At 47.5% G+C, this 22,256-nt stretch overlaps 2 protein-coding genes across 2 annotated transcripts in view; both read right to left on the bottom strand.

Moving 5' to 3' along the window:
* The window catches only part of LOC136526983 (disease resistance protein PIK6-NP-like), a 28,672-nt gene that overhangs the window by 6,314 nt on the left and 102 nt on the right, over nt 1–22,256 (bottom strand). Inside the window, exons 2-3 of the mRNA XM_066519573.1 lie at nt 20,727–21,607; nt 20,349–20,636 (exon numbers count right to left, since the gene is read on the bottom strand). Coding sequence (XP_066375670.1) covers nt 20,568–20,636; nt 20,727–21,539 — 882 coding nt within the window. The 5' untranslated portion in view covers nt 21,540–21,607 and the 3' untranslated portion in view covers nt 20,349–20,567. Of the gene's footprint in view, nt 20,637–20,726; nt 21,608–22,256 lie in introns of the transcript that reaches the window.
* On the bottom strand, nt 3,926–6,482 carry LOC136526519 (disease resistance protein RPM1-like). Its single transcript, XM_066519163.1, has one exon. The coding sequence runs from the start codon at nt 6,146–6,148 to the stop codon at nt 3,926–3,928; it is 2,223 nt and encodes a 740-aa protein (XP_066375260.1). The 5' UTR covers nt 6,149–6,482.

The raw sequence follows: 22,256 nt of genomic DNA on the forward strand, positions 1-22,256 counted from the left end.
TCCTTGGAGTACTGGGGCGGCGTGGTCGTCCCATCAGATCCTGTGCGTCGTGGGAGCCCCGGGAATGCCTCGGAGTGGACACGTCGGCGAACGTGCAAGCCACTGTGGACGGACTGTGCGCGAAACCGGGACTTAGTTGGTGCCGAGGCTTGTACCGCGATGGGGAGGTCTCGGCCGGCACGAACCCCAAGATCGCCGAGGCCCTGGTGTACAGTGCCGAGGCCTTGAGCGGGCGGCTGATCGGGGGTACAGCGTTTGGACACAGTGGCCGGTAATCCCCGTCGTACCCTGTCCCAGCCGGTATGGCGCGGATCGTGAACACAGTGTTAGGACACAGTGGCCGGTAATCCCCGCCATGCCCTGTCCCGGCCAGTAGGGCGCTGATGGGACGGGCTGTGCGCGAGACCGGGACTTTAGTTGGTGCCGAGGCTTGCACTGCGGTGGGGAGGTCTCGGCAGGCACGAACCCCAAGATCACCGAGGCCCTGGTGTACAGTGCCGAGGCCTTGAGCGAGCGGCTGATCGTGGGTACAGCGTTAGGACACAGTGGCCAGGTAATCCCCGTCGTACCTTGTCCCAGCCGGTATGGCGCGGATCGTGGACACAGTGTCAGGACACAGTGGCCGGTAATCCCCACCGTGCCCTGTCCCGGCCGGTATGGCGCTGATGCGACCTCGGGTCGCGTCGGCCATTCTGTGGCGTTGAGCCACCGTCCGGCTGAGATTGCGGGAGTGGTTGGAGTATTAATGAGACATGACGTGCTGTCGGGAGGTTGACCGAGGCGGGGGGTGCCGGGCTGCGGACGAGCCGGCCTTGAGCGACACGGAGAATGAGGCCTCGCGCGAGATGGAGATCAGGCTCCTTACCGAGGCCTCGCGCGAGAGGCCTCGCGCGATACGGAGAATACACCTCCTGCCGAGGCCTTCTGTGGAGAGCCTCGGGCGAGGCGGAGACGGCGTTTCCTGCCAAGGCCTTCCTTGGGGAGCCTCGCACGAAGCGGAGTTTGCGTGAGGATGCTGAGACCTCCTGCTCGAGGCTCGAGGCGAGGAGGTGGAGGACCCAGTGGGCTCGGTCGAGGCGGGTGAGGGACCCACGACTTACCTTCTAGTTTTTATTTTATTTTATTTTTAGATGGGACTTTAGCGACCCTTTCGATGTTTGCTTGGGGTACCCCGTTCTAAGGTACCCGACAAGTGGACGGACTGTGCGCGAAACCGGGACTTAGTTGGTGCCGAGGCTTGTACCGCGATGGGGAGGTCTCGGCCGGCACGAACCCCAAGATCGCCGAGGCCCTGGTGTACAGTGCCGAGGCCTTGAGCGGGCGGCTGATCGGGGGTACAGCGTTTGGACACAGTGGCCGGTAATCCCCGTCGTACCCTGTCCCAGCCGGTATGGCGCGGATCGTGAACACAGTGTTAGGACACAGTGGCCGGTAATCCCCGCCATGCCCTGTCCCGGCCAGTAGGGCGCTGATGGGACGGGCTGTGCGCGAGACCGGGACTTTAGTTGGTGCCGAGGCTTGCACTGCGGTGGGGAGGTCTCGGCAGGCACGAACCCAAGATCGCCGAGGCCCTGGTGTACAGTGCCGAGGCCTTGAGCGAGCGGCTGATCGTGGGTACAGCGTTAGGACACAGTGGCCAGTAATCCCCGTCGTACCTTGTCCCAGCCGGTATGGCGCGGATCGTGGACACAGTGTCAGGACACAGTGGCCGGTAATCCCCACCGTGCCCTGTCCCGGCCGGTATGGCGCTGATGCGACCTCGGGTCGCGTCGGCCATTCTGTGGCGTTGAGCCACCGTCCGGCTGAGATTGCGGGAGTGGTTGGAGTATTAATGAGACATGACGTGCTGTCGGGAGGTTGACCGAGGCGGGGGGTGCCGGGCTGCGGACGAGCCGGCCTTGAGCGACACGGAGAATGAGGCCTCGCGCGAGATGGAGATCAGGCTCCTTACCGAGGCCTCGCGCGAGAGGCCTCGCGCGATACGGAGAATACACCTCCTGCCGAGGCCTTCTGTGGAGAGCCTCGGGCGAGGCGGAGACGGCGTTTCCTGCCAAGGCCTTCCTTGGGGAGCCTCGCACGAAGCGGAGTTTGCGTGAGGATGCTGAGACCTCCTGCTCGAGGCTCGAGGCGAGGAGGTGGAGGACCCAGTGGGCTCGGTCGAGGCGGGTGAGGGACCCACGACTTACCTTCTAGTTTTTATTTTATTTTATTTTTAGATGGGACTTTAGCGACCCTTTCGATGTTTGCTTGGGGTACCCCGTTCTAAGGTACCCGACAAGTGGACTGGATGTTGTGTACTGCTAGTTTACTTATGGCTGAATTGCTAGTTTACTTATGTTGTGTACTGTTGTGCACAGTGTGCACTGTGCTAAACTGCTATTAGTTCCTATTTGTTACATTTGTGTACTTGGTTAAATTGTTTTCCCATGCTCTACTGCCTACTACTCTTGTACATTTTCTTTAGTCTTTACAGTTTTGTTTTTCTGCTATTTTGCCTATTTAACTGATTATCTTCTTTCTTTGTAATTTCAGATTCAGAGTTTCAGAGTTCAGACATCAGCAAGCGGCAGCAAGCAGCTAGTTTTTCTTTGGTCAGAGCAGTTTCAGAGTTCAGACATCAGATTCAGCAAGCAGCAGCTAGTTTTTCTTTAGTCAGCAGTCAGCACTCACCATGACACCATCAGGCATCAGCAAGCAGCAGTTACAGGTAAGTGGCCAAATCACCATGATAATGATTCATTGCAAACATGATTACATGCCAAACTGTGCTTGGTTGCTTGCCTCTAACATTTACCTATTTATTATGGCCATGTTTACATATATTTACATCATATATATAGTATATACATGATCGATCAGATCATCTAGGCACAAGGACGACTAAATGTCCGACTAGCCGATTAGACCGATTAGGACCGACTAATCGACCCTTATCGACGACTAATCACGATTAGTCGTCTGATCGGTGGTCATACGACTAGCCTCGATAATACGATCTGAAAAACATTGTGCCTCCCTCCATCTTTCCTGCCAGCCAGAAGAACTTAAGGTTAGGTAAGGGCCTCAGCATTCTCAAGTCAAGAATCTCATCCATATCAGACACAGAAATAATCAGGACGCTCAAGTTAGGCATTTTTGTCAGGGAGGTCCATAGCTCTGCAATGTAGCTTTGCCGCACATTCTTTATAGTCAAGCTTCTCATAAGAGTCAACTTTCCCAGCTGTGAAACCAGATCTTTATTAGCTGAAACGGTATGTAAAGATTGAAGATTCTTTAGGCCACAAATATTGCCAGGAATTTTTGTAGCACTGAAGCAATTCAGTGATCTTTCTTGAAGATCATGAACTACAGCAACATGTAAATGACGTAAATTAGTTAGCATAGTTATTTCCAATGGCTACTCCTCCACATAGCTGAACCTGAGATCTAAAACTTGAAGGTGCACGAGTTTTCTGAATGATGCCGGTATCTGCTTGACTTTTGTGTACGACATATCCAGATAACGCAAGTTATACAGTTCTGTGACCACGCACGGCACTTGTTCAATATTGGTAAATCTTAGGCCTAAGACCCTCAGCAGTCTGAAACGTGATGAGACATCATATATCCAGGAAGACGGTACAAGATTGTCAAACAAAATGAATGATCGGAGATGTGAATTTGCTAAATAGTTTTGGGAATCTGCACTTTTTTGGATGCACAAGTGGCGTGCATCATGGGAAACTTGGGTTGTACCAACATGGCCGTGTATAACCGCGAACTTTTCCTTTTCAGCAGTTATTGAGGTTACTTCCCGCACAAGATCATGCATAACAAATGTTCTTGGCCTTCCGCTTGCATTCCTTTCTATGACCTGAAGAAGAGAACGGTGAGTTAGCTCTGCAAGGTAATGCTCAGCAACTTCCTCCATTGTTGTCCCATCCCCTCACCCTTCCACAAAACCTTCCGCAATCCATAACTTGGCTATCTGTTTTCTTTGAATCCAGTGATCTTCAGGAAATAGGCTGCAGTATAGAAAGCAGCTCCTCAGATGACTTGGGAGATCATCCAAGCTTAGATTCAAGACAGTAGAGATCCAGCTTAGCTCTGAATTGTTAGCTAACTGCCAATTAAGTTGGTTGTAGAAAAATGCCCACTCCCATTCATCTAATGCATGGTATGATAGAATACTTCCGATGGCTATGATAGCCAATGGCAATCCTTGACACTTATCAACAATTTTCTTCGCCAAAGATGTGAGATTCTTAGGACATATGCTGCCCTCCAATGCAAAAAACGCCTTTTTGCAGAAAAGTTCCCATGATTCAGCATAGTTAAGAGTTTTAAGTTCAATTACACAATTGTGAACTGCCAAAGAAGACACATCTTTTCTCCGGGTTGTTATAAGCACTTCACTTCCACAATTGTTTTTGACAAATGCATAGTTCAGAAATAACCAAGCATCTTTCTCCCATACATCATCCAAGACAATGAAATATTTTTTGTCACGCAAATAGCTCTGCATTATCTCAACTAATCTCATGCGACTCATGGTCATGAAGCCACTTGCCAAACTTGCTCTCTGCTCTGTTAACTGATTCATGATTTCTCTCAGAAGCTCTTTAAGGGTTTTAAGTCTTATTATGAACTCATTTGACATTTCTGTCAGAAACATCTCATGGAGTGTCCTAATGTACTTGATGCCCTCAGGTACAACCTTTAGATTCCTTAAACCAGCAAGTGACAAAACATGTGGATTCACCATTGTTCCATCCTCTACCTCAATCCAATTCAGATGTTCCATGTCAGCTAATTGCAGAGATTTGAGATTGGGGAACCATCTGGTGCAAAAAGTTAGCTGTTCCACAGTATATGCTCCAGTGAGCAATAGATCAACAAGATTTAACATCTGAGAGAAAGAGCTAACAGGATCCTTCTTCAGACTAGACCAGTCCAATTTTAACTGCTTTAATTTCACAGAAAATATCGATGGGAGCAAGCCTCCCTCCAACTTCCCTGACAGGACGAATGACGTCAGATTTGGCAACGGCTTTAGCATTTTCAAGTCGAGAGTCTCATTCACATTGCACGTGGAAATAAGTAGTCTATTCAGGTTAGGCATCTTTGTTAGCGAGTTCCATAACTCTGCAATGTAGCTTTGTCGCACTTCCGCAATAGCCAAAGTTCTCATTAACTTCAAGTTCCCCAGCTGTGAAACCAAATCTTTACTGGCTGAAACAACCTGCAAAGCTTGGAGATTCTTTAGACGACAAATGTTACCAGGAATTTTTGTAGCGCTGAGGCAGTTCAATGATCTTAGTAGAATATCATAGACTGCACACACCTGTAGCTGCCGTAAATTAGTTAGCATAGTTATTTCCAGTGGCAACTCCTCTACGTAGGTGAATCTGAGATCCAAAACTTGTAGGTTAACAAGTTTTCTGAATGATGTTGGTATTATCTTCACTTTTGTGTACGAAAAATCAATATAGCGCAAGTTATACAATTCTGTGACCACGGCAGGCACTTGTCCAATATTTGCAAATCTTAGGCATAGGACCCTCAGCAGTCTGAAACGTGATAAAAGATCACGTATCCAAGAACATGGTACTTCAGTGTCAAACAAAGTGAATGAGCGGAGCCGTGAGCTACTTAAAGAATTCATGGTCTGGGCACCGCTTTGGATGAATAAGCGGCGAGCTTCATGGGCAATTTGGGTTGTACTGGCACCACCATGTGCAATACCAAACTTCTCCTTTTTAGCAATGATTGACGTAACCTCTCGCACAAGATCACGCATCACAAATGTTCTAGCTCTTCCACATGCTTTCCTTTCTGTGACCTGAAGAAGAGAGCGTTGAGTCAACTCCATAAGGTAACACTCAGCAACTTCCTCCATTGTCGTTCCATCCCCTCTCTCTTCCACAAGACCTTCCGCTATCCATAGCTTCGAAATATGTTTTCTTCTAATCTTGTAATCTTCAGGATAGAGGCTGCAGTATAGGAAGCATCTCCTAAGATAACTTGGTTGATCATTCAAGCTCAACTTTAAGACACTGGAAATCCAGTTGAGCTCTGGATTGTTCGCTAATTGCCAGCTAAGTTGGTGTAACACCCATGAATAGCAAGGTGTCCAAGGCTTTAGCTGACAGGTGGACCACCCACCCATGGGACCCAGGTGGAAGACCAGATGATGTGTATAAGTTCCAAGAGTATGAACTGGGGAGGCTAGAAAAGAAAATAGAGAAGAAGACAGAGGTAAGGAAGCCAGGCTTCCTACTCCGTATCGAGATCCCCTCCGATCTTCGATTGTTGCCGCTCACGTCGCCGGCTTGATCTCACCGGCGGCCACGGGTCGTGATAGTTGGTATCAGAGACGGTGTATCCTCGGCGTGGGGGGCGACGGGCGACCGCAGCTCTTCTCCGCGCTAGTTATCGGTGGTGACGACGATTGTTGGCGCGTCGGCGGCGGATCCAGTGGTCTGGAGCGGCGACTCCATCCTCTTCGGCTCCGGCGGCACTCGGCTCGGGATCCATTTTGTTCCGCGGCGGTGACTCCATCAAGCGTGTGCTGCAGCGGCTCCTCCCTGCGGCGCATCTTCTGGTGGTGTGTGGTGACACGGGTTCGTTGTGTGGAATCCGGTGGCGAGTAGTGGGGATTCCGGCGTGTGGGCGGCGGTGTGCGACATCGGTGCTGGACGGCGGGCTTGGAGCGGTGGCGTACTGGTGTTGGCGACTCTCGATGGCCGGCCGGCTTCCACTCGAGGCGCCCCGACGGCTGGCGGTGGTGACCACCACAAGTTCCTACAAGCGACATCGGCGTACTTCCTCGGATTCTCTTTGATTTGGCGGGCGACGTGATTGGGGGTGTTTGTTGGAATGTCACATCAAGAGAGTCAGCACCTAATGTTTGATTTGTCGTCTCATTCAGAAGTGGTTTGGGATGAGGAACCGCAGCAGTTAGATGGAGAGATGGATGACCCGCTGGAGTGCAAGCACACCATGTTTAAGGCAGCAATTGTGTCCACCAGTGATGCCCAGAAGGTGCTCGATGAAATGCCTAGTGTGGTTTTGTGGGATGAGGATAGGTCACCCGAGCTCCACATGAACAGTGATTTGTTGCAGCGGCTTGCTCAAGGTGGAGAAGACTTGATTGGCGAACAAAACAAGCCAACCACAGAACTATTCTCCATCGATGAGTTCTGTCATGTCCACAACACTTCCTTTATCTCAGGGCTTGCTGATGATTCTATTAATGAGGTTTTCACAGAAAGGCCTCTTGAGAGGGTGATATGGGATGATGGCAAAGCATCGTATGAGCAAATAGCAGCAGAGGTTCAGTCGGTGTCAAAGGATACTGCACACAAGGTGTTTCATGAAATTGCAACAGAGATCATGTGGGATGAGGAATCGGGGCATGACCTCAACTTGCAGGGTTTATTGCAGCATTTAGCTCTTGGTGAGGAGACGAAAGTAAGTACTGAACCCGCCATCGATGACTTGCTCACTCCTGTGAATGACCAGTTTTCTATGTTGGCAACTGGTGAGAAAAGAATTCTAGTTGCTGAGCCAGCTAAGGATGATATGTTCTTAAATCAACAACACCCACAGTCTCTTCAACTGGGCAGAGATGCTGTGTATGAGGCATTTATTGAAATCTCTTTTGAGGAGAAGGTGGCAGCAAAACCAATGAAAGAGGACACAGTGGTACAAGTGCTTCTTGATGAGATGCATTGTGAGAATGTGGTGTGGGATGAGACGTCAACTAACCTTGCTGTAGTCTCAGATGTATATTCGTGTGCACATGCTATTGAGCTAGACACCCATGATGTTCTTACAAATGTCAGCAGCTTACCACTATTTCTGGAGTTGGATGCATTCTCTGCAGGAAACATGTTAGAGGGCATGCTTAATAAGGACATAGACAAGGACATATCAGTTGGGCTTTATGAAAGGTCCTAATATGGCTAGAGGGGGGGGTGAATAGCCTATTCAAAAATCTATAAATCAACTAGAGCAATTTGATTAGTAAGACAAATAGCATAATGCAAACTTGCTCTAGCTCTACGAGGGTTGCAAGCCACCTATCCAACAATTTTAGTTGCAATGATTCCTAGGCACACAACTTACAAAGTTACTACTCACTAAGAGCTCTCAATCTTGCTACTCTAAAGAGTTCCACTAGATGAACTTAAAATAACAAAGCAAGCTCTCAATTTTAATTATACTAAAGAGCTTGCCACAACTAGTTTGCAAGAATACAAATGAGTGAGTAGGGTGATTATACCGCCGTGTAGAGGAGTGAACCAATCACAAGATAAATATTAGATCAATCACCGGGAGAATACCAAATGGCAAGAGACAACCAATTTTCTCCCGAGGTTCACGTGCTTGCCAACACGCTACGTCCCCGTTGTGTCGACCAACACTTGGTGGTTCGGCGGCTAAGAGGTGTTGCACAAACCTCGTCCACACGATTGGACACCGCAAGAACCTACCCACAAGTGAGGTAACTCAATGACACGAGCAATTTACTAGAGTTACCTTTCGGCACTCCGCCGGGGAAGGTACAACTCCCCTCACAATCACCGGAGACGGCCACGAACAATCACCAACTCGTGCCGATCCTCCACCGCTGCACCAAGCCGTCTAGGTGGTGGCAACCACCAAGAGTAACAAGCGAAATCCACAGCGCAACACGAATACCAAGTGTCTCTAGATGCAATCACTCAAGCAATGCACTTGGAATCTCTCCCAATCTCACAAAGATGATGAATCAATGATGGAGATGAGAGGGAGTGCTTTGGCTAAGCTCACAAGATTGCTATGTCAATGAAAATGTGCAAGAGATGAGCTTGAGCCGGCTATGGGGCTTAAATAGAAGCCCCCACGAAATAGAGCCGTTGTACCCCTTCACTGGGAACAACGCGGGCTGACCGGACGCTCCGGTCATGTTGACCGGACACTGGACCCAGTGTCCGGTCGCCCGATGTAAGCCACGTGTCATTCTGAGTTAAACCTGAGCCGCCAGATTTCAACGGCTATGAAGCGACCGGACGCTCCGGCACAAGTGACCGGACGCTCAGACTCCAGTGTCCGGTCGTTTCCAGTAAGCTCCCAAAACCGATTTTTGCCGACCGGGCGTGTCCGGTCATGCTTGACCGGACACAGACCAGCGTCCGGTGCTTAACCCTAGTCACTGTGCCATCCGACAACTCGACCGGACGCAGTTCCTCAGCGTCCGGTCGCTTATCGACCCAGCGTCCGGTCAGTTGACTGACGCCAGCATCTTTGCGACCAACTCCATTTCACTTCAAACTTCTTCACCCTTGCTCAAGTGTGCCAACTACCAAGTGTATCACCTTGTGCACAAGTGTTAGCATATTTTTACAAATATTTTCAAGGGTGTTAGCACTCCACTAGATCCTAAATGCATATGCAATAAATTAGAGCATCTAGTGGCACTTTGATAACCGTATTTCGATACGATTTTCACTCCTCTTAATAGTACGGCTATCTATCCTAAATGTGATCACACTCGCTAAGTGTCTTGATCACCGAAACAAAATGACTCCTACAATTTTACCTTTGCCTTGAGCCTTTTGTTTTTCTCTTTCTTCTTTTCCAAGTTTAAGCATTTGACCATCACCATGCCATCATCATTGTCATGATCTTCGCCATTGCTTCATCATTTAGAGTAGCGCTACCTATCTCATAATCACTTTGATAAACTAGGTTAGCACTTGGGGTTTCATCAATTAACCAAAACCAAACTAGTGCTTTCAATCTCTCCCTTTTTGGTAATTGATGACAACCCTTTCACAAAGATATGAATTGAGATTTAATTGAATTCACGTTGCTTGCCCAAGCATATTTACCATGTGTAAAAGAATATGGACAAGTTTCATGAACTCCAAATGGTAGCAATTGCTCCCCCTACATATGTGCTAAGAGTTTGGATTGTAGCTTACACATATGCTTAGATAGAACATATAGGAGTCAATTTCTACCAAATGATGCTAAGGTATAAGAGATAGACCTTTGAAGCGTGATACCAATCGGAGTGCACCAATATACCATCCTTAGCATCATTAGTAATTAGACATACACGAAAACTAGAGTACCCCGTGAGATCAATATTACAAGCAAAGGTCTAGTTTCCATAGAATGAACATAAATCTACTTACTTAGCCTATGCATGCTAGTTTTTCATTTCATCATTCAAACCTATAACTAGCATACACCACACAAGCATGGATATTGAAATTTAAGACTTGTGTTATGCAAGCAAATATAGAAAATGCGCATCAAAATGCAACATACAAGTTTATGAGCTTGCTCCCCCTACTTGTGTGTATTTTTTATTTGATTGATCCCCTTACAATGTCATTTCATTTGTTTGCACATCCTATCTTACTATCTTTGTGAATTTCTCTCCCCCTTTGTCAACAATTAGCACAAAAGGTGAGCTCAAATTATAGATAGGTTGGGGTGTAACCATGTGAAATGAGGATCATTTTCCCAATTTGGTTCAATCTAGATTACTTGCAAAAGATATTTAACTCGGTTTGATCCAAGGACAAGTTTCTTCACACCTCCAAATAAGGGTTATCTTGTAACATGTTGAGTTAAACACTTATAGCTCATTTTATAGATCAAACACTAGGTTTACAAGCCCACAAACATGCCATATGCTACCACTAGATTATTTCAAACATACAAGCAATAGTGGTAACATACAAGCATCAAATTCATTTGATTTTCATGAATAAGCCTAGGACATGATAGGAATGACTAGATGCACTAAACAAGTACTTAGCAATGGATGGATGACATGTCAATCAACTTTACCTTGCTTTGCTTGAAGGAGAGGCATGTCATATAGTGGGGGTGCATCAACACATATTTGAGAAGTCAAGTATGTTCAATTCATTCCTTAGCTTGCAAAACCTCTTCTCATCAAGTGGCTTGGTGAATATGTCGGCAAGTTGATCTTCGGTGCCCACACTCTCTATGCAAATATCCCCTTTTTGTTGATGATCTCTTATGAAGTGATGACGGACATCTATATGTTTTGTTCTTGAGTGTTGAACCGGGTTGTTGGTGAGCTTTACGGCACTTTCATTGTCACATAGCAATGGCACTTGCTTGAACTTGATTCCAAAATCACTCAAAGTAGCCTTCATCCAAAGTAATTGAGCACAACAACTACTGGTCGAAATGTACTCCGCTTCGACGGTTGAAAGTGCTACAATATTTTGCTTCTTTGATGACCAAGACACAAGTGATCTTCCCAATAGTTGACATGTGCCCGATGTGCTCTTTCTCTCAACTTTGCATCCCGCATAATCGGAGTCCGAATATCCAATCAACTCAAATCTTGCTCCTTTGGGATACCATAATCCAACATGTTGTGTATGCTTCAAGTACCTCAATATTCTCTTAGTTGTCTTCAAATGATTTTCTCTTGGTGAGACTTGAAATCTAGCACACATGCATATACTAAACATCACATCCGGCCTTGATGCAGTCACATAGAGTAGACTTCCAATCATGGACCGATACATCTTTTGATCCACCATGTTGCCACTAGCATCACTATCTAAGCTTCCACTTGTCCCCATTGGTGTACTAATAGCTTTACTCTCATCCATTTCAAATTTCTTGAGCATGTCCTTGATATACTTGCCTTGACTCACAAATATGCCATTCTTCATTTGCTTTATTTGAAGACCAATGAAGTAACTAAGCTCTCCAATCATGGATATTTCAAACTCATTAGCCATCATTTTGCCCAACTCCTCACAAAATTCTTGATTTGTTGACCCAAAAATGATATCATCAACATAGATTTGCATCACAAACAAGTCATTTCCAAGCTTCTTGGTGAAGAGAGTGGTGTCAGCCTTTCCCATCTTGAATCCCTTAGAGAGTAGGAAGTCCATCAATCTCTCATACCATGCTCTAGGTGTTTGCTTCAATCCATACAAAGCCTTTCTCAACTTGTACACATGGTTGGATTTCTTTTCATCCTCAAAATCAGGAGGTTGCTCAACATACACAAGTTCATTGATGTACCCATTTAGAAATGCACTTTTCACATCCATTTGGTACAACTTGATATTGTGGGCACAAGCATAAGCTAGCAAGATCCTAATTGCTTCCAATCTTACAACCGGGGCATATGTTTTTCCAAAGTCAAGACCTTCAATTTGAGTGTAACCTTGAGCCACTAATCTTGCTTAGTTACTTATTACTATTTCATCTTGATCTTCCTTGTTCCGAAAGACCCACTTGGTTCCAATCACATTATGATCATTAAGCCTCTCTACTAACTCACATACTTGGTTTCTTGTGAAGTTGTTTACCTCTTCATGCATAGCATTGACCCAATCAACATCCTTCAAAGCTTCATCTATCTTCTTAGGTTCAATGGATGACACAAATGATAAATGCTCACAAAATGAAGCCAATCTTGATCTTGTTTGCACACCTCTTGAGATATCACCAATGATAGCGTTCAATGGATGATCTCTTGCAACATTGGTTGGTTGAAGCACTTGCAATTGATTGCTAGCATTTGATTGATTACTTAGTTCAGATGATGAACTAGCCATTTGTTGATCTTGCACATTGCCATTACTAGTGCTTGCTTGGATTTGATCATGAGAACCACTAGCTTGCACATTTGAGTTAGAGAGCACTTGATTCTTATCATCTTCAACATCAATCACCTCTCTAGACCTTATATCACCAATGTCTATGTTTTTCATTGAATTGACCAATTGAGTGCCTCTAACATCATCTAGATTCTCATCTTACTCTTGGGAACCATTTGTTTCATCAAATTCCACATCATAAACCTCCTCAAGAGTACTACTAGCCAAATTCCAAACTCTATAAGCCTTGCTAGTAGTGGAGTAACCAAGCAAGAAACCTTCATCACATTTCTTTTCAAACTTGCTCAATCTAGTGTCTTTCTTCAATATATAGCATTTACAATAAAAAACCCAGAAGTATGCTATGTTGGACTTTCTTCCATTCAATAGCTCATAAGGTGTCTTTTCCATCATGGGGGATAGAGTCGGTTGCTATAGTAGCAAGCCGTGTTGATTACTTTGGCCCAAAATGAATGACTCACATTGTACTCACTCAACATTGATCTTGCCATATCAATTAAGGTTCTATTCTTTCTTTCAACTAGCCAATTTGATTGAGGAGTATACTTGACCGAGAATTGATGTCTAATTCTAAATTCATCACACAACTCATTACTTTTAGTGTTCTTGAATTCACTACCATTGTCACTTCTTACTTTCTTGATGGTTGTTTCAAACTCATTGTGAATGTCTTTGACACATGATTTGAATGTTGCAAACACATCACTCTTATCCACTAGAAAGAATACTCATGTGTATCTAATGAAGTCATCCACAATCACAAATCCATATTTATTTCCACCAATGCTAGTGTATGTGGTTGGTCCAAACAAGTCCATGTGCATCAACTCAAATATCTTAGATGTGCTCATCATGCTCTTCTTAGGATATGTGTTACCAACTTGCTTTCCGGCTTGACATGCACTACATAGCTTATCCTTCTCAAATGTGATATCTTCCAAGCCTCTAACTAAGTCATGTTTAATCAATTTGTTCAATTGTTTTATTCCAACATGACCAAACATTCTATGCCATAACCAACCCATACTAGACTTAGTGATCAAACATGTTGACAATTGAGCTTCTCTAGCATTGAAATTAACTAAGTATAGATTCTCATATCTAAATCCTTTAAATATCAAGTTAGAGCCATCTATACTTATGATCTCTACATCATCCACACCAAATATGCACTTGAAACTAAGATCACACAATTGACCTACCGACAATAGGTTGAAGTTCAAGCTCTCTACTAGTAGCATATTGGAAATGCTCAAATCATTGGATGTTGCAATCTAACCAAGCCCTTTGACCTTGCCTTTGCCATTGTCACCAAATGTGATACTATCAATCCCATTGCTCTTGTTTTCATTAATTGAATTGAACATTCTTGGATCACCGGTCATGAGTTGTGTGCACCCACTATCAAGCACCCAATGTCTTCCTCCGGCTTTATAATTGACCTACAAAAGAAAATCAATTCTTTTTAGGTACCCAAATTTGTTTGGGTCCTTGTAGGTTAGTTACCAAGGTCTTTGCTACCCAAATGGCCTTCTTCTTTGGGCCCACAATTGGTGTACCAATGAACTTAGCCTTCACACCATTGGCACCCTTAAAAAGCATATAACAAGAATCAAATTTAATTGAGGATACATTAGGTAGCTTGTTCTTGTTGGTCTTGTGCTTCTTCTTCTCATCTTCATCATTATCACTAGTATAGGGACAATTTGCTACAACATGATCGGGGCTCTTGTAATTGTAGCATCTTCTCACATACTCTTTGCTCTTGGTGTGATCTCTTCTATTTCTTGCACCATAGCCCTTCTTCTTCATAAATTTTCCCATCTTGCGCACAAAGAGGGCCATAGCTTCATCATCAATATCACTAAGATCATCATCATCACTTGATTCTTTCTTGAACTTGCCCTTGTTCTTTGATGATGATGAGCTAGCCTTGAATGCTATGCTTTTCTTCTTCTTGTCTTCTTCCTTCTTGTCATCCTTGTCATACTCCTCCCTTTCCACACGGTATGTCTCTTGTGTCATGACATCACCTAATACTTGGTTAGGGGTAATATCCTTCAATCCTCCTCTTATGATTAGCAATCTTAATATCTCAAATCTTGGAGGTAGGCACATCAAGAACCGATGAGAGACGTCATCATCCTTGATCTTCTCTCCCAAAGTCTTGAAGTCATTGACAATTGCTTGCAATCGATGGAACATCTCCGGAATGCTCTCATCTTCCTTCATCTTGAAGCTTGTCAATTTGTCCTTGAGAATGTACAACTTGGCACTCTTCACCGCCGGTGCGCCCTCATACGTTTTCTCCAATCTTGTCCACACCTCATTTGCTTTTTCACAATCCTTGATTTGCTCAAACACCTTAAAATCAATGGCATTGTATATGGTGTTGAGAGTCATTGTGTTGCATTGCTTGTTAGTCTTGTCTTGGTTGGTGGGATTGTCGGGATCGATGATAGCATAATCATTCTCGGTCACTTCCCATACTTGATCATTGATTGAACCAAGATGCATCCTCATCTTTCTCTTCCAATAATCATAGCATGTGCCATCAAAGAACGGTGGTTTACTCCCCACATGGTTGAACATAACTTGAGCCATAATTTGACACCGAGGTTGTTAAGCCTTCAATCAAACGATGACCACGGCTCTGATACCACTTAAAAGGTCCTAATATGGCTAGAGGGGGGGTGAATAGCTTGGAGTAGTACTATCTATCTCATAATCACTTTGATAAACTAGGTTAGCACTTGGGGTTTCATCAATTAACCAAAACCAAACTAGAGCTTTCACTTTACCAGCTGTACCAACCATCAACAAAAGGTGCACAGCTAGAGGGCAGTAGTATACCTCTCTCGCCAATCAACAAATGGTCTGATTCTGGTGGTGATCTTGATTCAGTGGAGCTGCACATGACAAGAGCAGAAATATGCCAGGTAGAGGCCAGTTTAACTGATGAGGGTAATCTGAAATATGACTTAGGTGCAGCAGGGAGCACACATCAGTTACCGGCCTGGAGTCATGGAATTTCCAGTCCAGGGGAAAGTGAGACACAGCTTGAGTTGTATAGGATGTCTGATACACAATGGGATCCAGGATTGTGTGCCCAGGATTATAAATACAGAGTTGATGTAGATTTCAATGAGCATCGCACAGCTCTCAGACCATTGGAGAAAGCTCTTATGCTGCAAATTCAACAACATCTCTCTACCAATGGAACTGAAAGAACCATTGTCCTGACAGAAATAAGGCTTTATTGGGCTCCTTATGTTATCAGTCGGTGCACAGTGCTAGAATATCGAGCATTTAAGTGCCAAAAATTGTGCAAACTATACAATTTCAAACGAGATGAAACTAGTCATGGAGAAGATATTCTACATGCTTCAGTACTCAATGAATTCTTGACTTGGATGGTGTGGAGATGCATATTAGTATTACATCTTGATGGTCCATGGGATCCTGGTATTTTTCATGCCGTTGCTTGGGGACAAGCAACATTTTGTGGGGGTGGAAATGATATATGTCAACGCATGTTACAGTCAAGTTGTAAAATGGAGACGCATGCTACAGTCCTGGGTGCCAATGATGTATTGCAGCATATCAGTGCTTGTTCTCTATTCCTACAGCTTGGTCGCAGAAAACTATATAGGGTGTTGTCTAGTGGTGGTGACTCTTCCCAATTCCTAAAACCTAGCATATATGTAACAAACCAAATGTTTCGGGAAATACTTGGTCAATTCTTTTGTTCTAAGGCCCAGAGATTTGCTGCTGAAGAGCTATACAGCATTCTTGACCAAGTGGATGAACTATTGTTGTTTCCTGACCAAAAGATCGGTAGACCATGGTGTGACACTGATCGGATATGTGAACTGATTCTATCTCGAAGAGGCAATGGTTTCAGCCCAAGCAAATGTTTGTTGCAACTAAAGCCATACATAGTGAGACAGTGGGATCTAGGAATTTCTGGGATCTTTAGTCATCGAGATACAATTCATGGTCATAACATTTTGTGGGGGTGGAAATGTAACACCCATGAATAGCAAGGTGTCCAAGGCTTTAGCTGACAGGTGGACCACCCACCCATGGGACCCAGGTGGAAGACCAGATGATGTGTATAAGTTCCAAGAGTATGAACTGGGGAGGCTAGAAAAGAAAATAGAGAAGAAGACAGAGGTAAGGAAACTAGGCTTCCTACTCCGTATCGAGATCCCCTCCGATCTTCGATTGTTGCCGCTCACGTCGCCGGCTTGATCTCACCAGCAGCCACGGGTCGTCACAGTTGGTTGAAGAAAAATGCCCACTCCTGTTCCTTTAAGTCACGGTATGACAGAATACTGCCAATAGTTATAATGGCCAGTGGCAATCCTTGGCACTTTGCAACAATTTAATTTGCCCAATATCTTATATTTTCAGGACAAATGTTATCTTTTGAAGCATGAAAGGCCTTTTTACAAAATAGTTCCCAAGATTCAGCATGTTTAAGGGTTTTAAGTTCAATGACATAGTTGTCAACCGTCAAAGAAGACACATCTTTCCTCCGGGTTGTTATCAGCACTTTACTTCCACAGTTGTTTTTGACAAATGCATAGTTCAAAAATAGCCAAGCATCTTTGTCCCATACATCTGTTATGACCGGCATCCCCTATGCCAGGCGCAGGCCCAATAGTGGCTAGGGGGGCCGGTCTGTTAAGGGGCTTAGAGGCCCCCAATTTATCGCTTATTTGGTATTTTCTTAGAGATATATATAGTTCCTTAATTATAGTATCTATAGGGAAGGTTAAATACCTGTAATCGGGGATGATTGGAATTAAGCAGAAAGCAACAATTAAGTTGCTGGCTTCCCTTGGGAGCCAGCCGTCCCTGCCCTCTCCCTTGCATGAACAGTACCCGCGTTACTGTAGCACTACGTGAACTCTAGGGCTGCAGCAGCAGCCGCCGCTCTCGCCGCCATGGCCCCTCGCCAACGTCAAGAGTACAGACCACGTCCTCCCCTCTTCTACCCCTATAACCTGCGCAGCAACACCGGTAGGGCATCAAGTCCTATCAATCTGGTATCAGAGATCTCTGGTTCGATCATGTCCAGCCCTCTACCGAGTTCTTCCCACCCGCCGCCGCCGCACACCCACCCGCCGCCACCAGCATCTTCGTCGGTGCTGCTGCTCCACACATCAGGCGCGTCGGCTTTAGGCGCGCTGGCGTCCTCAGGGGCGATCGCGCCCTCAGCCCCGGCGCCGTCGTCGCCCGCCGCCCTCGTCCTCACCCCGGAGCAGATGATGGCCGCAATCCTGGAATTAGGGCAGGCCGTGGCGGGCATCAGGGCCTTCCTCGTCGGGCCCTATGCGCCCCAGCCGCAGCCCCAGCTGCCACCTCCGCCGCCGCCACACCAACAGCAGCTACCCCTGCCGCCGCCGCCCTTGGCCGCGACCACGGCGCCGGTCATCTCGTACCAGTATGGGATGCCCTACGACGGGACTGCCCCATCCAGCAGATCAGGTTCCCGTCGTCGCCGTCACCGCTTCCGGCTTGGATCGTCGGTTCGTCGAAACCCATCTACACGGTGCCCAGTACCCAGCCACACCTACCGCCGCTCCCGACCACCGGGACTGTCATGGCGCCTGGCGGCGCCCCGGCTCCGGGCGTCCTCTACGGCGAGGTGGACGGGCCCCCTGTTCCACGGCGGCAGCCTGATGCCGACGCTCTCCGCCGCGTCGCCCTCGCTGGACAGCACGGGCGCGGCGCCCTTGGCCGCCGCCCAAGTTTTACAAGTTGGAGTTCGCCACATACGACGGCTCCGTTGATCCCCTGAATTGGCTCAACCAGTGTGAGCAATTCTTTCGGGGTCAGCGCACGCTCGCCTTTGACCGTACCTGGCTCGCCTCCTATCATCTTCGGGGGGCGGCCCAGACTTGGTACTACGCTCTCGAGCAGGACGAGGACATGCCACCGTGGGAGCGCTTCAAGGAGCTGTGTCGTCTGCGCTTCGGCCCTCCGATCTGCGGGAGTCGGCTGGCTGAGCTGGGCCGGTTGCCGTTTGTTTCCACTGTGCAGGAGTTCGCCGATCGCTTCCAGGCGGTGGCATGTCACGCCCGGGACGTCTCCATGCGTCAGCGGGCCGAGATCTTCGTTGGTGGCCTTCCGGATCATATCCGGGTGGACGTGGAGATGCGCGACCCCCCGGACCTCCAGACGGCCATGTACTATGCCCGGGCGTTCGAGCGTCGTGCGGCTACCATGCAGCCGGTGCCGCCTCCTTGAGCCGCTCGTCCGGCCCAGGCGGGGCAGGCCCCCGCTGCGGCCAATGCGGCCCCCGCGGCGCGCCCGTTTCGCTGCCTTACACCGGCGGAGCAGCTGGAACGTCGTCGCCAATGACTATGCTACAACTGCGACGAGCCCTATGTCCCTGGACATGTGTGTCAGCGGCTCTTCTACCTGGAGTCCGGGGACTACATTGAGGAGGACGCCGCGCCCGCCGAGGACGGGGACGCGGCCATACGACCAGAGGAGCCGGCCGCCCAGGGGCAGGCGGCCGCTAACGCATTTGTCGTGTCCCTCCATGCACTTGCAGGTATCCGGACGGAGAACATGATGCTGCTGCCGGTGATGGTCAAGGGGGAGCGCCTCTTGGCCCTTCTCGATAACAGCTCCACCCACAACTTCCTCCAGGGCGCAACCATGCGCCGCCTAGGGCTTCCGCCCACCGGGGGGCACAGCTCCGCGTCACCGTCGCCAACGGCGATCGCCTGCGTTGCGAGGGCATCGCCCGTCACATCCCCATCAGTATCAGGGCCGAGGACTTCTCCATCACATGCGTCGGCCTCGACTTGGGCTGCTTCGACTTCATCCTCAGCGTCGACTTCCTATGGACCTTGGGCCCCATTCTCTGGGACTTCGAGGCCATGACGTTGGCCTTCTGGTGCGAGGGTCGCCGCGTCCTCTGGAAGGGCGTGGGCGGCTCTGACTCGGCCGCGCCCTAGCAGCATGTGGCGGCGACCTCCGTCGACTCTCAGCAGCCCTTGCTGGACCGCCTACTGTAGCAGCACAGCGCCATCTTCGAGGAGCAGCAGGGCCTTCCACCGGCCCGTCCGTACGACCACCGCATCCACCTCCTGCCAGACACCGCTCCCGTCGCCGTGCGCCCGTACCGCTACCCCCAGCTGCAGAAGGACGAGCTGGAACGGCAGTGCGAGGACATGCTCACCCAGGGCATCATCCGGCCTAGCACTTCGCCGTTCTCGGCGCCCGTGCTCCTTGTCCGCAAAAGCGGACAAGTCTTGGCGCTTCTGCATCGCCTACCGCCTGCAGCTGCCGGAGGGCGCCCGCGTCCACGATGTCTTCCACGTGGGGCTGCTGAAGCGGCACCGCGGAGATCCACCGGCTGTTCCGGCCACCCTTCCGCCGGTCCTCGATGGTCGCGTTCTGCCGGGACCAGAGCGGGCGCTGCAGGCACAGCAACGCCGCGGTGTCTGGCGCGTGCGGATCAAGTGGCGCGGCCTTCCGGACGAGGATGCTACCTGGGAGCCTCTCGGCGAGTTCCGCGAGCACTTCCCCGACTTCCAACTCGAGGACGAGTTGTTCGCGCAGGCGGGGAGAGATGTTATGACCGGCATCCCCTATGCTAGGCGCAGGCCCAATAGTGGCTAGGGGGGGCGGTCTGTTAAGGGGCTTAGAGGCTCAATTTATCGCTTATTTGGTATTTTCTTAGAGATAGATATAGTTCCTTAATTATAGCATCTATAGAGAAGGATAAATACCTGTAATGGGGATGATTGGAATTAAGCAGAAAGCAACAATTAAGTTGCTGGCTTCCCTTGGGAGCCAGCCGTCCCTGCCCTCTCCCTCGTGTGAACAGTACCCGCGTTACTGTAGCGCTACGTGAACTCTAGGGCTGCAGCAGCAGCCACCGCTCTAGCCGCCACGGCCCCTCGCCAACGTCGAGAGTACAGACCACGTCCTCCCCTCTTCCACCCCTATAACCTGCGCATCAACACCGGTAGGGCATCAAGTCCTATCAACATCATCCAAGACAATGAAATATTTTTTGTCCCGCAAATAGCTTTGTATTACCTCAACTAATCTCATGCGACTCATGGTCATGAAACCACTTGCCATGCTTGCTCTTTCTCCTATTAGCTGATTTATAATTTCTCTCAGTAGTTCCTCGACTTGATAAGTCTGAGATACAATAACCCATGCATAACAATCAAAAGATGTTATGATCTTTTGATTCTTGTAGACGGTGCTTGCAATAGCAGTTTTTCCTAAACCTCCCATACCAAGGATGGCAATTAGAGACCGGTCTTGTTTCTCCTCAAGTAGGCATTGTGTCAGTTTTCCAATTTCATCAGCATTTCCCACTATCTCAGAATTATCTATCAGGTAAGCAGAATCTGACAGACAAAACTGACTGGAGAGCTGAAAATTGTTATTCCTGTCTAGTTCACTGACAGAGAAACCATATCGATTCCTCATTTCTGATAGCCTCTGAATCCTTGCTTCAACTTGACTGATCTGGCTAGGGAACTTCTGCCATGCTGCAATGTTCTTGATCTGGTGGAACTTTCTCTTGAAGAAGCTGCTTGTATCAACGGCTTGCGCAGTAAGGTAAGCATACTCATCAATGATGTCTTCTACCTCATGGGCAACATTTCTAACCTGGTCCAGCCATGCATCAAATGCCTTGTCACTGACTCTCTGTGCACTAACTTGGTTAATAAAGGCCTGCAGAACCGAAAGTTCGCCCTCAATTTGTTTCATGCTATGCTCAAAATCTGTCATGAGGGGTGCTGCTTCAACCACCTCTTTGGCAATCTTTTCTAGTGCTCCTTCTCCCAGGGAGAGAGCAACTTTTCTGAGAACAACGAAGAGGGCATCTGCCATATCTGCTAAACTTTTCTGAAAAAAACTGTCACCTTGTCATATATATAATTATATTTCTGAACTAACACCTGAAATGCAAAACAGCATATTATTTATTTAAACAATGGACAGGACTTTACTCAAAACATAAAAGGGAATTTATTCAAAATGGAAGTTATCAGGTACTCCCTACTTTTTCTTTCACATGGCGTATTTTATTTTGTTAGGACAATACTTTGGCCAACAATCACTCTATGACTATTAACATTTTATTTCTATGACACGATAAGCAAGTATTTATGAATAGGAAGACATCAACTTTGTGTCACAAAGATCATGTATCATAGGAGTAACCGGGAGTCAAAATACGCATCCTAACGAAATGATATAAGACCTGTAATTTCAAAGAGAGGAAGCGGGAAATGGTTGCGCAATGATTATTATTTAGCAAGAAAGGTTCGCGTACTCAGACCTACTACCGAATTCGTAAGGGGAAGAGGTTGGACTCCAATATCCAGCTATCCATGAGGACACTCATGGACCGAGCGCACAGGATCTGGCCTTGTCCAGTGCCCTTAAGGTGTTCGACGGATTGCTCCAAACAGCAGCGTGCAGTAAATCTTGGCTCTACTCTACGGGTGAACAGAGCGAGAGGAACGAAGAGTCTAATCTCCACGGTTGGTGGCACCCCAGAGCAAGGATGGTAGAGAGGGAGGGAGGGAGGGAGGAGGAGAAAGA

Source organism: Miscanthus floridulus, chromosome 19 (assembly GCF_019320115.1).
Source record: "Miscanthus floridulus cultivar M001 chromosome 19, ASM1932011v1, whole genome shotgun sequence".
NCBI classification, from domain to species: domain Eukaryota; kingdom Viridiplantae; phylum Streptophyta; class Magnoliopsida; order Poales; family Poaceae; genus Miscanthus; species Miscanthus floridulus.